Below are 15,924 nucleotides of genomic sequence, written 5' to 3'. Positions count from 1 at the left end.
CTTCATGAAACAGGAAACTACCTCCATAGTATATTGATAAAGGCTCAATATATGTTAAGGATATGTTGAGGATATGCAATCACCACATCGGCTATGGGGGACCAAAATATGTCTAATAAGTTTGAGAACTGTTGATAGTAGATAAGAAACAGTGTTCCTTGTAATATTTCCTCCTTATTTGAATATATATCATTTTTTATTGTGAGTATTATATGCTAAAACCTAACAGGGGGCACGGGTGACCCAGTCGTCTAAGGCACTTGGGCACGCCAGAAACCTATGATTGTGGGTTCGAATCCCGGTTCGCCCTGATTATGTTTCTAGGTTCGTGGGTTTCACCGAAGTGGGAAACGTCTGAGACCTGCATCACTGCAGACTTTCCTTCCAAATTAAGCTGACATGCCGTGATATAACTGGAATAATGTCAAAAGCGGCGTTAAACCCAACTCACTCACTCACTAAAACCTAAGATTATGTGTGTAAGGCAAGTTTACAGTGTATAGTTAAATTGTTGAAACCACATCAAGATGCCGCAGTGTTGGAAAATATAAACAAGGTTTTTTGAAAGTAGAAATGTGAAAAATAAAACCTCATCTTGTGGATGCCACAGAAACTCGATATGGAAAATAACTATCCTGGCTTTAAACAGGGACACAGCTGAATGAAATTGACAAGCGTTAATTTTAACTGTTAATAATTGATGTGCTTACCTTGATGAGTCACCAGTCAGACCGAACTGCTGAAACTCATGCATAACCGACATCCCAGCTGACATCCCACACCAGTCAGTTCTTCATAATTAATGTTATAGGGTATATGTGTTGGACATGAAACACTAGCAGTAAGTATCAGTCTGGCTCCACCTGTGTATCTAAGTTCACACTGAACCTTGTAAATATTGATTTGGATGTTATTGATAACAAATTCTTCAAAGTGTAATTTTTAATAAAAATCAATTTGGTTACATTAAACTTTAAAGCGTTCAAATATCAAAATGTGACCTTTAATGTTTAATGTTTAAATGCAGCATCTCATTGAGTCCCTGAAACACAGGTGGGTCAAGAGGGGAGGAGTGAATAGCCCAAACGCCTTCTTTTGAAATTCTCACCGCCTCTGTGGTCTAGAGGTAGAGCATCTCCTCAGAGAGCAGAAGGTCCGGGGTTCGATCCCCGGCCACGTCTTACCAAAAGACTTTAAAATATGGTACTTGTTGTTACCCTGCCTAGCATTCGGCATTAAGGGTACAGAACAAGGACTGGTCGGCTCAGAGTCAGTATACAGTGTCTTGAGTGGGGTATTCATGGTAAACTGTGGCATGGTATCTCAGTGGGCTAGCACTATAAAACTGGCATTAGTCCGGACTAATACAAGCAGCCTAACTCACATGTGCATGCACGTTGCTATATAAGTGCAATAATCTTGGAAACGATGTTAAACCCCATTTCACCTCACCTGAAAATCTCACAATGAAATTTCCATCCTAAGAAAATTGGAAAATACTATTTTGGATGCACCCTTTAAACTTTTGCCTTGATATTTAAGAAAATCATAATTCATGGCTGGAAGTATTAAATCAGTAATGTAGGGGTCGGATTAGGGTAAGGTTGCCTTAACCCAGGCCCAACATAAAGCACGAGTTACAGGTGGAAATCTTTCCAATGTCTATGGCGTGATGGCTTTCTTCGGCTTTTACACTGACAATGACATCACTGAAGTACTGTTGCATCACTCACTCACTCACTCACTCACTCACTCACTCACTCACTCACCCACACTCACTCACCCTCACTCACTCAGCCACACTCACTCACTCACTCACTCACTCACTCACTCACTCACTCACTCACTCACTCACTCACTCACTCACTCACTCACTCACTCACTCACTCACTCACCCACCCACCCACACTCACTCACTCACTCACCCACCCATCAACCCACTCAGACTCACTCACTCACTCACTCACTCACTCACTCACTCACCCACCCACCCACCCTCACTCACTCACTCACTCACCCACCCACCCACCCACCCACACTCACTCACTCACTCACTCACCCACCCATCAACCCACTCAGACTCACTCACTCACTCACTCACTCACTCACTCACTCACTCACCCACACTCACTCACTCACTCACTCACTCACTCACTCACTCACTCACTCACTCACCCACCCATCAACCCACTCAGTGTTAGAAAGTGAGAGACTTAGAAACTGACAAATTACATTATGTTTATAGAGAAAAATAAGGCAGGTTTAATGCCAAACAACTGTGTTTGTGAAATCAACAGTGATAATGTGAAAAGAGCATGACATTAACAGTTTCTATTTCAAACACATGTTATGATGACACAACTGAGTCATCGCTCTGAAAAAAACAATGCATGCTGGGTATTACCAGAGCAGACCTGTGTCCAACATGGATCAAAGCTTTTCATTAAACTAGAAGGTCAAGGTCTTATATAGCAGGACAAGATTAACATGCTCATATACATAACTGGCCACTTTTCATCCCTTTGTGTTAAAATGGAGGTGAAATGGGGATATTACACTTACATTGCGACGAAGTGTGTGTGTGTCTGTGTCTGTGTCCGTGTGATTGTGTCTGTGTGTGTCCGTGTCCGTGTCTGTGTGTGTGTGTGTGTCTGTGTGTGTGTCCATGTGTCTGTGTCTGTGTCCGTGTCCGTGTGTATATCTGTGTCTGTGTCCGTGTGTCTGTGTGTCTGTCTGTGTGTGTGTCCGTGTTCGTGTGTCTGTGTCCGTGTGTCTGTGTCTGTGTCCGTGTGTTTGTGTCTGTGTGTGTCCGTGTCTGTGTCTGTGTCCGTGTGTCTGTGTCTGTGTCCGTGTGTATATCTGTGTCCGTGTGTATATCTGTGTCTGTGTCCGTGTGTCTGTCTGTGTCTGTGTGTGTCCGTGTTCGTGTGTCTGTGTCTGTGTCCGTGTCTGTGTCTGTGTCCGTGTGTATATCTGTGTCTGTGTGTGTCCGTGTCCGTGTCTGTGTCCGTGTGTCTGTGTGTGTGTCTGTGTGTCCGTGTCTGTGTCTGTGTCTGTGTCTGTGTGTGTATCTGTGTGTGTGTGTCTGTGTATCTGTGTATGTGTGTCTGTGTCTGTGTATGTGTGTCTGTGTGTGTGTGTGTGTGTGTCTCTGTGTGTGTCTGTGTCTGTGTCCATCTGTGTGTCTGTCTGTGTGTGTGTCCGTGTCCGTGTGTGTGTCTGAGGGTGGGTGGCTGGCTGCTAGTATGAGTCCAAACTAATACCCTACTCAGATACAAATCTGCAGTTAAACATGGATACCTTGGGTTAAACAGAGGTGGGATAGACTAGTAGGTACAGCGTTTGGTCTTCACACTCATGACCTTGGTTTTACTGGTTGTCCACATGGGTCAGCACTTGTTAACCTGCAGTGCATGGATCTGCTACTTGCAGTTGAACTCTCACCCTCGACCTCTGGTCTGCCTGGTCCAAGGTACTGTACAGGGTCCAAGGTACTGTACAGGGTCCAAGGGACTGTACAGGGTCCAGGGTAGTATTGATATTCCCTCGTGGCGATTCTGTGTTAACATAGGTCCCCAGCAACCCGTGTTGTCGTAAGAGGTGACTTAATGTATCGGGTGGTCTCGCTTGGTGACTTGGTTCATTGCATGTCATCGTACCCCGACAGCATGGCAGGTGGCTCATAATCTGAATCAGTGGATTGTCTGGCTCTGACTCGATCAATTAAACATCATCATACGGCTGGAATGTTACTGGGTGCAGAGTTAATCAACAAAGTATTGATGTTGTTGCCACAATGGCATGAAACTCTCCGTCTATTCAGGTCCAATGTCTGTGTTCCAGCGTGACTGTGAGTACGACTCGGTGCGAGTCAGCAGCGGAGTGGGCAAAGAGTCCAAGCTCCATGGCGTTTATTGTGGTGCCTCCCTACCCACCACTGTCACCTCCGAGGTCAACACACTGAGGATAGAGTTCAATTCTGACAACTCAGTCCAGAAGTCTGGCTTCATGGCCAAATACATGACAGGTGAGCAAGCGTTTCTACGTCTAAAGACGACATCAGTCACTTTCCTAAATACTCTTTTTCAATCTTATCCTTTTTTATTCAATCATTAAACCAAACTAGCTATCATTTACAGCAAAACAATTTTAATATATAGAAAATGTGTAGAAAAAAAGACCACTCTTTAAACAAATTCAAAGAGAAATTTTAGAATTCTGTTCAATAACAAAAAAGATAGTGGTGATTCATTTAGGGGATTTATCTAAACCTGCGAAGAGGCCAATATTCGGCCCTCAGCAAATGATAGTGAAAGAAGTTCCCAATTGGTATAAAATTTTCCCATTTCTCAGAATTTACGAAAATAAGTACTTTAAAAAATTATCATTTTGAACAATATCACATTGTTTTTTTTATCTAGACAAGGATGAGTGTGCCGTGGAGAATGGCGGGTGCCAGCACATCTGCAAGAACACTGTGGGCTCCTACAAGTGTGCCTGCTACAACGGATTCACACTACACGAGAACCAGCATGACTGTAAAGAAGGTGGGCAAGCCATGTCTTGACTTGAGATTCTTCTGACAATAGATTTGGCATGATGCATAATGTCAAATATTGCTCAAATATTGCTCAAATCAACATAAAACGCAACTTACTCACTCACATGGTGTAATGTCTAAGTACGATGGAGGTCCATATCCAAGTTTTCAGCACACATTACATTTAGCCCCAGGATAATTCTCATAAAATAGCAACAAACATGATATAGATAACATAATACATTACTGTCTTGTTATTTTAACTTGATGTATAGTTTAGATGTAACTTTATGGAACCAACAGAATCAGCATTAGTAAAATTACCTAAATTGGACACTGATGTTGTATGAATATTAGGATCTGATTTTATATCACTGTTATAATTACATTTAGATGGCGACTTGGTGAATATGCAGGGCGCACCCAAACCCCTTTCAAATGTCAGAAAGCACTATATACCATGTTGTACATATGCAAGTTGAATCTTCAAGAAAAAACGTCTCCTTTTTAAGACATTTGGCATGCCAGGATATCATTCATGTAAATAAAAGAATGTTTTCACACCAAACACACTGCTGATGCAATGAGCACTTGTGTATGTACGCTTCACAACACATGTGAATGGCATTAAAAGTTACTTAAATAATGTCCGTCACGCTGAAAACTGCTGTCTGGAATTCCTTTATACCACTGGGATAACTTTGTTATGAAATTAACATATGTCCATTGCACAAGGTCAAGTGAAACAGATTTATGACCATTCAGCACACGTGCTGTTAACATCATGCATGGATGTTTCTTGCAGAATGATTTTAGATGTGTTTTAAGTTCAAACAAAAGATATTTAAAATTATCAAAAATGGCCCTACCTTGGTGTATTGTTTTTAGAGGAAAAGTGTCTCTATAAATAATATTGGATATTTTTACTTTGACAGACATGATCTTACTGAGAATGATTTTTGCTTTTACGAAACTGACATGTTTCACGACCATGTCCATAACATGAGATTATAACACATAAGAAAATGTATGAATTATACTGATACGTACTGGGAGCATGTTAAATAATTGAGGAGATCATTTGGTTTAGCCATCAGTCATAATGTCAGTTGTACTCGCAAGCTTTTGGGTTAACCATTTTTGGGTATGATGAGGTATGCGACATACGTTTTGTGATTTAATGCACAAGAGGGCAGGGGATATTGATCACTTTGTCCTTCATCATTTTAAGAATGTCAGTATTCCAAGAAAGTATTCCTGAAACTGTGCAAGTGTGAGTTCTAGGAACACTAGGTGTATCTGATGGAGCTTATGAGCTAAACAAGGTCTAGCCAAACAATCAGAAAGCCATTATAATACAATATTTATCCTCCAAACACACTTTGGACAGAAACATCCCTCCTTTTCTCTTTAGTTGTTGTTTGACAATCCTCGGCTGATGTTTACTTCCTTGATTGACAGGTGGCTGTCAACATGAGATCTCCGACCCCTACGGTGAAATCAGCAGCCCGAACTGGCCCAACTTCTACCCCAGTCGGAAAGACTGTGTGTGGCATTTCACAACGAAACCCGGCCACCGAATTAAGCTCACCTTCCATGACTTCGAGTTGGAGCCCCATCAGGAGTGCACGTACGACCACATCATCGTGTTCGATGGAGACGATAACAGCGCAAGAAGTCTGGGTAAATTCTGCGGGAGTAAACAACCAGATCCGATCACCTCCAGTGGGAATAGGATGTACATGGTGTTCTACTCGGATGCGTCAGTTCAACGCAAGGGATTCCATGCTGAACACGAATCAGGTGAGACAAGCCTCCAGCTTCGTTACAATGAGCTGTTGATGTTGGTTTGTGATTATGAGAAAACATTTTGGGAATGGATTTACGATTTTGTTTTAAAAAGAATTGAGAAAGTGTTTTGCATTTGAGGAAAACGATAACTTGTCCTATTTTTGTAATTTTATGATGGGTTGGTCTGCATTAACTTCATCTTGAGATGACTTGTGTTGAAAAATCCAGATGGTTTATGCTGTGATTGTGAACATGTTAAAAGTTTGTTTTTCTCACATGCTTTTCATCTTTTCTCCATGCAACCCAAGCCTGTACTAGGCAAGGGGAGATAATCTGATGGGTCATGACTACTTTGAAAGACAGATATTGGGATTTATGTATAAAGTGTTCTTTAATAAGCCCTAAGACAATGTAGGGATGTTGGATGTCCCAGTTACATTAATCCACCACATGCTTCCTCTTCTCTTGTAGTTTGTGGCGGTCACCTTGTTGCTACAAAAAACAATCAGAACCTGTTCTCACATGCCAAATATGGCGACCAGCACTACGACAATAGAGAGGAGTGTGAGTGGACGATCCAGGCCAGGGAGGGCTACCACATCAGGTTCCACTTCGTGGAGTTCGAGGTGGAGGAGGAGACAGACTGTGGGTGAGGAGGAGGGAAGGAGACATGGGGGATAAGGCTCACTGCGGGGAGGCTCACAGTGGTAGAGGCCACTGGGAGAGAGGCTCATAGGGGTGGAGGCTCATATGGGAGGAGGCTCATGTGAGAAGAGGCTCACTGTGAGAGAGGCTCATCAGTGGAGGCTCATCAGTGGAGGCTCATAGAGATCTGAATCACACAAATGAGCTTCCGACATTGTTCTCGTGTGAGATTGAAACCACTAATCTACTCCAGAGTCTAGTATCTCTGAGACAGACAGGGCAGGGCCAAATATTACAACACAAATTTCTTTAAAATCTTACTACTTCAATTGCAAAAGGCAAGGAAAGAAACCTCTTTCGTCTCTGTAATAGATATGTGATGAGTCTACATTACTCTTTATGAAACACCTAAATGTTTTGGTTTTGGTTTCAGCTACGACTCCATCGAGGTGTTTGACGGTGCCCATGACACAAGCCCCACCTTGGGCAGACACTGTGGTGCTACAGTGAGTAGTCCCTCTGTAATAAACACGCCTGTGTTACAAGTAATTCCTACATTCAGTCGTAAAACGAAATAAATGAGTCAGTGACCTGTTTACAGTCAATCCACTCAGTGAGTAAATAAGCTACAGTTAAACCAGTAGGGTTTGTATTATACCAGCTGATCATGATATGATCCAGAATTGATCATGGCCTCTTCATTAAAATGCTAACTGCTCAGGGCTTTCTACAGTGACCTTGTTGGTCCTTTGTTTGTGGAGGGAGACATGGGTCGTGTCGAAACGGCTGGCACTAGCCTGGGTTATTAGGCATTTTGGCATTTCGATGAACATCAGTGTGTGCTGTTTACGAAATGGTTAATAACAATCTAGATCTGCATAGGTCAAGGACTGCCAAGTTTCTGAAGTATTACATAAAAAAGTACTTACATAATGTATTATTGGAATTTCTGTCTGACATTATCTACACTTCATTGGCTTCATAATTTCACCTTATGAATCCTTTCCATCCTCATTACATCAAACCACAAGGACATTGCTCGTCCTGTCAACCACTGGATTACCTGACCTGGACTGAATTATATAAATAAAAGTGGCAAAAACCCTATCAAATCATATGAAATTTCCATTAAAAGCTGTGTCCATTGTACAAGTCCAGTTATGTCATGAGAATGTATCTATGAATCACTATCAAATAGTGATACATGTACCAGGTATTCGAAACATGGTGCGCATATCCTGTTCCACTGGGGGCACCTGTCACACACATGCAGAGGCAAGTCAATTGTTCCCTTGAAATAACCGGGAACATGTGGTACAAGTCAAAATAAGAATTGCATCAGACATTATTTTTGTCGCTGATGCGTCAAATTGGGAAATCCAGCTATCAGGATATAGCTGGGACATGGCTAACTGTTGAGCATAAAACAATATGCATTCTTTTATTTAATATTCCTTCCTTATCCAAATAGACTGCATGGGCATTGAATGAGGAAGATAGAAGTACATTTCATGACCCTCACAGATCTGGTAATAGGAAAAAGGGATATTAAAACTCATCATGCACAGGTTCAGTTCCCCACATGAGTATGAGTGTGTGAATCCTGTGTCTTGTGTCCCTTGCATATCGCAGGAACATTGCTAAAAAACTCTCTGAGTACATATTTGTATAAATTGCTTTACAGATCCCAGACGACATAATGTCATCAGGAGAGACGCTGATGATCCGCTTTAAGTCGGACGATACGCTCAACTCCAAGGGCTTCTTTGGAACTTACAGATTGGAGGATAACTCCAATACACAGACGTTCGACACTGTCAAAGAGTTGGAGACAGAGTTCCAGTGAGCCTGAACTGAAATAGTTCACCAACAATTTCTTGCCAGTTCGGCGCAAGCCTCGGCACCATCTTCCACCATTGTCATGGCAACAACACAACAGCTGATATTACAAAAAATAGGGCAGGGTTGGTGTCAGGAGTTGTCAAAATGAAGATGACAAACTATTTCTTCATGGATGTCTATGAGTTCAGTGCTAGCCATTTTAAGAGTGGAATCAAAATATTGGAATGGTAAGTTCCAAAACCATAGGTTCAGAGATGTGCGTCATTTAGAGTGTATGAATATTCATATGTGTTGTCTGTTGGTCTGGGTTCTCGGCTAGACAAACAGTCTGGCCGCCTGATTGGTGTAAAATTGGGACACACTTGGACGGACGCTCTCGTATAATACTCAAACACGCCTGCAGCTGAGTGACGAAATGGAGGAAGGAGTTGAAAATGGGACTTCATTTTAAGCAGAAGAGTGCTGTGAGAGTATGTTTATAGCTCAATACGTTTGTATATTGTCATCTGTATTTGTTATTGATGTTACCATGGTTACTGTGTACATAACATCAGAGCTGCTACCTGTGAAAGTCATCACGGCTTTACTGATCGGAAAATGGTTTACCCGATTTATACACAGGCCTTTAGCTTGAAATAAGTTCTGTGATTGTAGAGTTTTTGTACGGAGAGAATGTTTGATACTTTCGAGAAGAAAAACTCATATTTAATCAAGGCAGATTCGGATCAAGTTTATTGATTTGCTAAACAAAAAATGCATCAAAATGCTAATTTCATTTTGACCTGACTTTCACGGAATGGCACCCTTGTATATAGTAGGAGTCAGCAGGAAGCCTCTCTAACACAAACATTCAAAGGAACTTTGGACATGGTATGTTCAGAAATAATAAGGAACAAAAAATTATACACTTTTATATACATTTTTTTTCCAAAAAATAATTTTTTTAATTGTAAAACTAGTTTGCAAAGTTGTTTTTTTTTTAAAAAAGCAATAATTTTGTCTAAAAGCCAGGCTTTTGAAAAAAGCAGGTTAAGTATTAGATAACATCAGACAGTTATTTTCAACAAATGAGGGAGGGAGTCCATGTATGGCACGAGAGGGTTCATTTTATGTGATGGGGATAAATGTTTATTGTTTCACATCGAAAAGACAATGGTTGTGTCCAGGTCTTAAGACTTTGGGTGATTTTTGTGTTAGTGAGGCTTATTGTTAGTGTTTTGGTGCAATTTTGTGTATTCTGAGCATAATTTAGTATTTGACCAGCTCACAACCTCCATAGGATGTGAGCTTTAACAATATGGTGCTTGCCGAGTCTGCAGCAAACAGGTTTATCATTTAACTCATTTAAATGTTGTTGATGTTTTAGCATCTGTGAAACAGCAGCAGAACAGATTTTAATCTAAATCCTGACAAGGTTTTGGATATCTTCTGAACAGTGTGATATTTAAATTAGTGCTTTGTAAAACATTTTGTAATTTTCCATATTACATAAATGTGTGAGCTGAAATTTTATTTTAATGTTTTATGAACATGTTAAAACTGTATAGAAATGATTTTAACACACACAAATTCTAAATTTAAGTGAATTTTACAGATTTTATTGATGTAATTCAAATCTTCAAGAAGCATAAACATGAAATGAATGACATGCTTAGTCATTGTACATCATTCTATAACAATGATTTTTATATATTTTGATATTTGACGTTGGCTTATTTCAGTCTGTGTACAGAAGGAATACAAGTCAGAAACAATATCACTATATACAACTAAAGCAGGCAGGGCCTATTACTTAAGGATGGGAAAGGAAGCGACATGAGAAAAACTGAATTGTAAACAATCTCTGTACATGAAGGGGTCTCCACATAAAGTTTGTGCAATCTGTAGATATGTTTCATCATGTCACAAACATTAAGGGTCCAGCGTGGCAGAATCATGGCTACCAGGGTGCAGTCAAGTGTTGAATACTGTGGATCCATCTTTTTGGAAAATGTATCTGTGCATTTTTTTATTTAGCAATTCCTGTTGGGGAAAAGATATCACTTAACAATTACCTATAAAACTTCCAAATGTAAAAGAGTTTAGTATGTTTCAAAAAGAGGGATGTGCACCCCTGGATCCAACCCCCTGGATCCACGCCCCTGGATCCCCACCCCATGGATCCACGCCCCCAGATCCCCACACCCCCATCTCCGTCAGTCTGCAGTTCACAATCAGGAATCTTTCAAGAACTGAAGCTGTGAAGAATGATTACAAATGGGGATGCTTAATGTTGTGCTTGGTACATGACACACAAGCTGCCTTCTTCATGATACGAACAATAGGAACAAAGCTGTTTCATCAGCTTAAGCTGAGGTAACCGTATGTTTGCGCTGCTCCCGATAAACGTCCGTGATGTTAAAATGAAAATCGCTTATAGGTGGCAGCATAGAGATAATTACCACAGGTACATCCGTACCTGATGCTGAAACAGCTGAGAGGGGAAGGGTCGAATGAAGGAGGTGGCGGGCTAGCCCAGTAGTTCAGGTCATCACTCCTGGTTCAGTTCTGTGTGGGGGTACAGTGGGAAGTCAATTCTGGGGAGTCCCCATGGAGATAAGGCTGGCAATATTCTGAACATGGCATAATACCAACCTCACTCACTTGTTCCACAAGGATGGAATGGGGCATTGAATATTATTTTGTTCATTCATAACCTCCAAAGTACCATTTCTCATTTTCAACTTGGCATCAGTTATTTTTGGGGACATAGTTTGTTAGTGACGATTATTCTAAGGTAACCGATGTTACTTCTACAAAGTGAAGCACAAGGTCCATGGTGTCTGTTAGAGATTGAGAACTGCGATAGTCTTAGGGCTAAGATCGCTGTGAGCAGAGGTTCTCGAAAAGCAATCTTCGCTCTATGACCATTGTAAGTCTCTGATAGAGATTGAGAATTGCGATAGTCTTAGGGCTAACATCGCTGTGAGCAGAGGTTCTCGAAAAGCAATCTTCGCTCTATGACCATTGTAAGTCTCTGACAGAGATTGAGAATTGCGACAGTCTTAGGGCTAAGATCACTGAAAGCAATCTCTACGAATGTTGTATGGTTCTACAGTTTGCTTGGCACTTCTGAGAAGTTGACAGATGACAAGTAGACATAGGTTTATGAAAAACAACTTCTTTGTTATATTGTAATAGCAACGTTTCTGTATAGATCCTAATACCGTTATCAAGCAAGGAAATGTTGTTAAATACCGTACAGTATAGAAGTTGTTATCGATGAACCTTTGTCTATTTTGTAAGGTTCTGTTAAAGCATGGACGATGTGCCTCTCCCAGCACTGAGATCGCTTTAAGCAAAAAGCAATCTTGACGCTATGACTGTTAATGCTCTGTTAGAGAATGGAAATTGTGACAGTCTTAGCGCTGAGATTGCTGTAGGGAATGCTTCCACAAAGCAGTCTTAACGCTACTGTGTTGTCGAAGATTGTCATAGTGCTGTCTTTGTGAGACGGCCCTCAATAATCGACATGATGCTCCTTTGCCCGAGTCCGTGATAACGCCTTCTCCCATCATGCTGCTGCTGTACATTAGGTTTAGTCAGGGATGTAGCTCTATGGCAGTGATGTTGTCCGTGAGTGTTGTTTCATGTCCTTAGGGAAGCCTCATTTCTATTGGTTGTTGTACCATATGACTAATGTAGCAAGTTTTGTGATGGCAGATCGTTTTTAGACTACTTGTCTTCGTTTTACATTTGAAGCACTTTTGGATGTGAATTTACAGTTAAAAAAGTCGTATTTGATACCATCAATAAAACATGTACAGCGTTTTAACTTTGGTGTTGTGTTTTAATACTTTGACCATCTCCATGGCGTAGTGGATGGAGCATCTGCCCGGAGAGCTGGAGGTCAGCGGTTCGATCCCCTGACCACATTTAACCAAATGATGTTAAAAGATAGTACTTGTTACGCTGCCCGGCGCTGGTTGGCTCGGTGTCAGTATGTGTACTTCTACAACTTATGATGTAAGTGTGGGAACAATGATGCACCAGGATCTAGAGGAACACACAGGTCCACACCCCTGTGAGGATCCTGGTTAGAATTTGTCCCCAGCAATCTATGCTGGTCTTAAGAGGCGAACTTAATGGGTCCAGTGGTCAGATTCAGTGACTTTGTTGATGGCGTGGCATCTAACCCGACGGCGGGGATCATCTCTCAGTATAAATCACTGAATTGTATGCTCCAGCTTTGGTTATTTACAGGCTGCCATCATATAGATGGAATATTACGCACACAAAGTGACTGTCTGTGTCCATTAAAACTAATGTTATCATTCTACAATATATTCATAGATTTTATGTATGGAGTGATCAGTGTATCCTGACACAACTAAGGGAAGCAACTATGCACAGGACAACCTGGGCCCTGGGCTACTATAAGATATAACAAACGGGAAAAAAACATTTATGAAACAAATATAACATTATTATTTAGAAAGGCCGGTTTAAAAATATTAACAGTTAAGCAGATATATATATCGCATCAGTGAGAGGCTAGCTAATTGTGACAAAGGAATTCAAGTGTTTAGTGGCAGAATAGTTTACGAGAGGAGTCTTTGAGTGTACGTCCAAACAAATATCTGGCATTTAGTGATATTGATATCGAATTGAGATCTACACCTGACATGATAATCTTGTTCTCAGATATTCAAAAACTTGCAATTGTTTTTTCAAGAATCGGTTTATATAGGCCTTTTGGAGAGGGATTAAGAAAAAAACAGTTATTAACTCGAGGTGTTTGCAAGTACTTGTAAAACAGAAGCAGGCCCTTTCTCCACCATTTCCTCAGAGCAAACCGAAAAAAAGACTGAGCAGAGCAGCAAATCAAACTGGTTAATGCAACTCAAACACGGGTTCTTTGAGATCATGGGAACCATGGAAATGGATCCAGAGACTCGTATAGGTAACTGAATTGTGAGCCCTGGAGATATAGAGGATGGAGTACCTGGAAGTTAGAAAGAAAATCATGCTTGATTGCAGTACATACAGGAACAACTACAGCAATAGTCCAACTATATGACAGCAGTCTGTAAATAATGGTTTCTGACAAAACAATCCAGTGATTGACATTATGAGCATCGATCTACACAATTGGGATACGAAGACATGTACTAACCAGGTCATAAATGAGGATCAAGTGGAAACAGAATCTCACCCTCATGTCTTTTGATATCAATTACAACACTGCCATCCTTTTGGTGTGCAGGATTCCATGGCCAATTAGAGGATATTTGGGACTCGGCAGTGTGGTACGCATGATGCAAATATAATCGTATTTGGCATGCATATTCACATTTTTTTAAAACAATAAAGGCAAGTGGTGTGTAAACGTCACAATGATAATCTGCGAGGCCTTACCAAATTCGGATCTGCCATAAATTGTTAGTACCAGGTAATACCATATATTGAAAGAATCTTCATTTCTCATCTTGTTGCAACTGAATGAAAAATTTGCATTGATTGGCAATCCAGGATTTAGAAAACGGTTTGAGTATCTGTGCATATAATCCCCAAGTCATGAAGTTACTTGAGAAGGCACAGCTAACATGTAAGGTGTCTCAAAAAAGGGGCCATCTGTAATCCCTCCCCGATCCCCCCCCTCCCTTTGGACAAGATCACTCAGGTCCAAGATCAACACTTAAAACTTGGTCAGTACAGTGATAGTGGTGTAGTCAAAGGGGGACAACTCTGCCCGGTCAAGACAATAACATTTATCCTGATGCATAGAGCATCAACACTTTATACTGTGGTCCCTAATGAAATCCTGTCTGACAATTAAGGCATGCTAAGGTGAGGTGAGATGGTGTTTATCGATTATTACAACTTATATAGCGATGTGCGGTGTGGGTCTACAGGTCCAGATTAATGCCGTTTTATAGTGCCAACCCACTAAGATACCATGCCGCAGTTTAACATGACTACCCCGCTAACATACAATAAACTGACTGACCAGTCCAGACCAGATTTACACGATACAGATAGATCATAATGCACACTGCAAGAACAACTCCACTTAACATTGCTTTACCTGACTTCTACATGCTTTACCTGACTTTTGATCACCTATCCAGGATATACCATGTTGGGCGAGGCTTGTGAAGACTTAAGAATACCAGGTACTTAAATGTGTAATACATGTTACTAATGACCCTCGAATCATGAAATGGATGTATGCTACTCAAAAGAAGTTTAAGAACACCTGATTGTTTGGTAGGGTATTGCCACACACTACCGGTACCTTCCAACGTGTTGGTGTTCTTAACTTGTTTTGAGTGGTATACATCTCCATACATATTGGGGATTCAAAGGTCATTTCTAACAAAGAAACCAATGCATAACGTTCAATGCTCAAAGTTTGGGATGCTCTGTGACTTGCCCTGGTGTGGTGTGGTTTGGTGTGGTTTGGTGTGGTGTGGTGCATGCGTACGTGCAAGCATGCAGACTGATGCCGATTTTTAGTGCTAGCACACTGAGATACCATGTCACAGTTTAACATGAATACCCCCCTCAGAGTATTCTGACTGAGCCAACCAGTCTTTGTTTCAGCACCTAATGCCGAGCGCCAGACAGGGTCGCCACAAGTACCATCTTTTAACGTCTTTTGGTATGATGCTGCCAGGGATCCAACCCCGGACCTTCAACTCTACCAATAGACCCACGAAGGCAGTCTCCCTTGCTCCATCTTTCAATACATATATGGTATTAACCATATAAAACACTCCCTGACCAACTATATGACAGTCTGCTGTATTTCTTTGTGCATATTACAGATTTTTACAAATAACAGAGTGTAAGAGGGGCATTTATGATTGCAAGTAGTGAGTAAGTATGGTTTTACGCCGCTTTTAGCAATATTCCAGCAATATCACGGCGGAGGACACCAGAAAAAGGGTTCCACACATTGTACCAATGTCGGGAACCGAACCCGGGTCTTCGGCGTGACGAGCAAACGCTTTAACCACTAGGCTACCCGACCGCCCCTGATTGCAAGTAACTCTTACTGAAAACGTTTGAATTTCATCGATGTTTGAACTTACTTTTTTCCCCGAACTGCTCATTATCTAAAA

The 15,924-nt window shown here is 41.1% G+C and overlaps 1 protein-coding gene across 1 annotated transcript in view; it reads left to right on the top strand.

Annotated features, from left to right (window-relative positions):
* LOC124130920 (bone morphogenetic protein 1-like) overlaps positions 1 to 12,632 on the top strand; it is a 72,991-nt gene extending 60,359 nt beyond the window's left edge. The window contains exons 13-18 of the mRNA XM_046493979.2: positions 3,844 to 4,027; positions 4,422 to 4,547; positions 6,002 to 6,343; positions 6,803 to 6,980; positions 7,410 to 7,482; positions 8,661 to 12,632. Coding sequence (XP_046349935.1) covers positions 3,844 to 4,027; positions 4,422 to 4,547; positions 6,002 to 6,343; positions 6,803 to 6,980; positions 7,410 to 7,482; positions 8,661 to 8,822 — 1,065 coding nt within the window. The 3' untranslated portion in view covers positions 8,823 to 12,632. The remainder of the gene's footprint in view (positions 1 to 3,843; positions 4,028 to 4,421; positions 4,548 to 6,001; positions 6,344 to 6,802; positions 6,981 to 7,409; positions 7,483 to 8,660) is intronic.
* The last annotated feature ends 3,292 nt before the right edge of the window (positions 12,633 to 15,924 follow it).

The sequence above is a fragment of the Haliotis rufescens genome, unplaced genomic scaffold (assembly GCF_023055435.1).
Source record: "Haliotis rufescens isolate VD_foot unplaced genomic scaffold, xgHalRufe1.0.p SCAF_20, whole genome shotgun sequence".
Taxonomy (NCBI): domain Eukaryota; kingdom Metazoa; phylum Mollusca; class Gastropoda; order Lepetellida; family Haliotidae; genus Haliotis; species Haliotis rufescens.
This window is presented reverse-complemented; position numbering and strand designations above follow the sequence as displayed.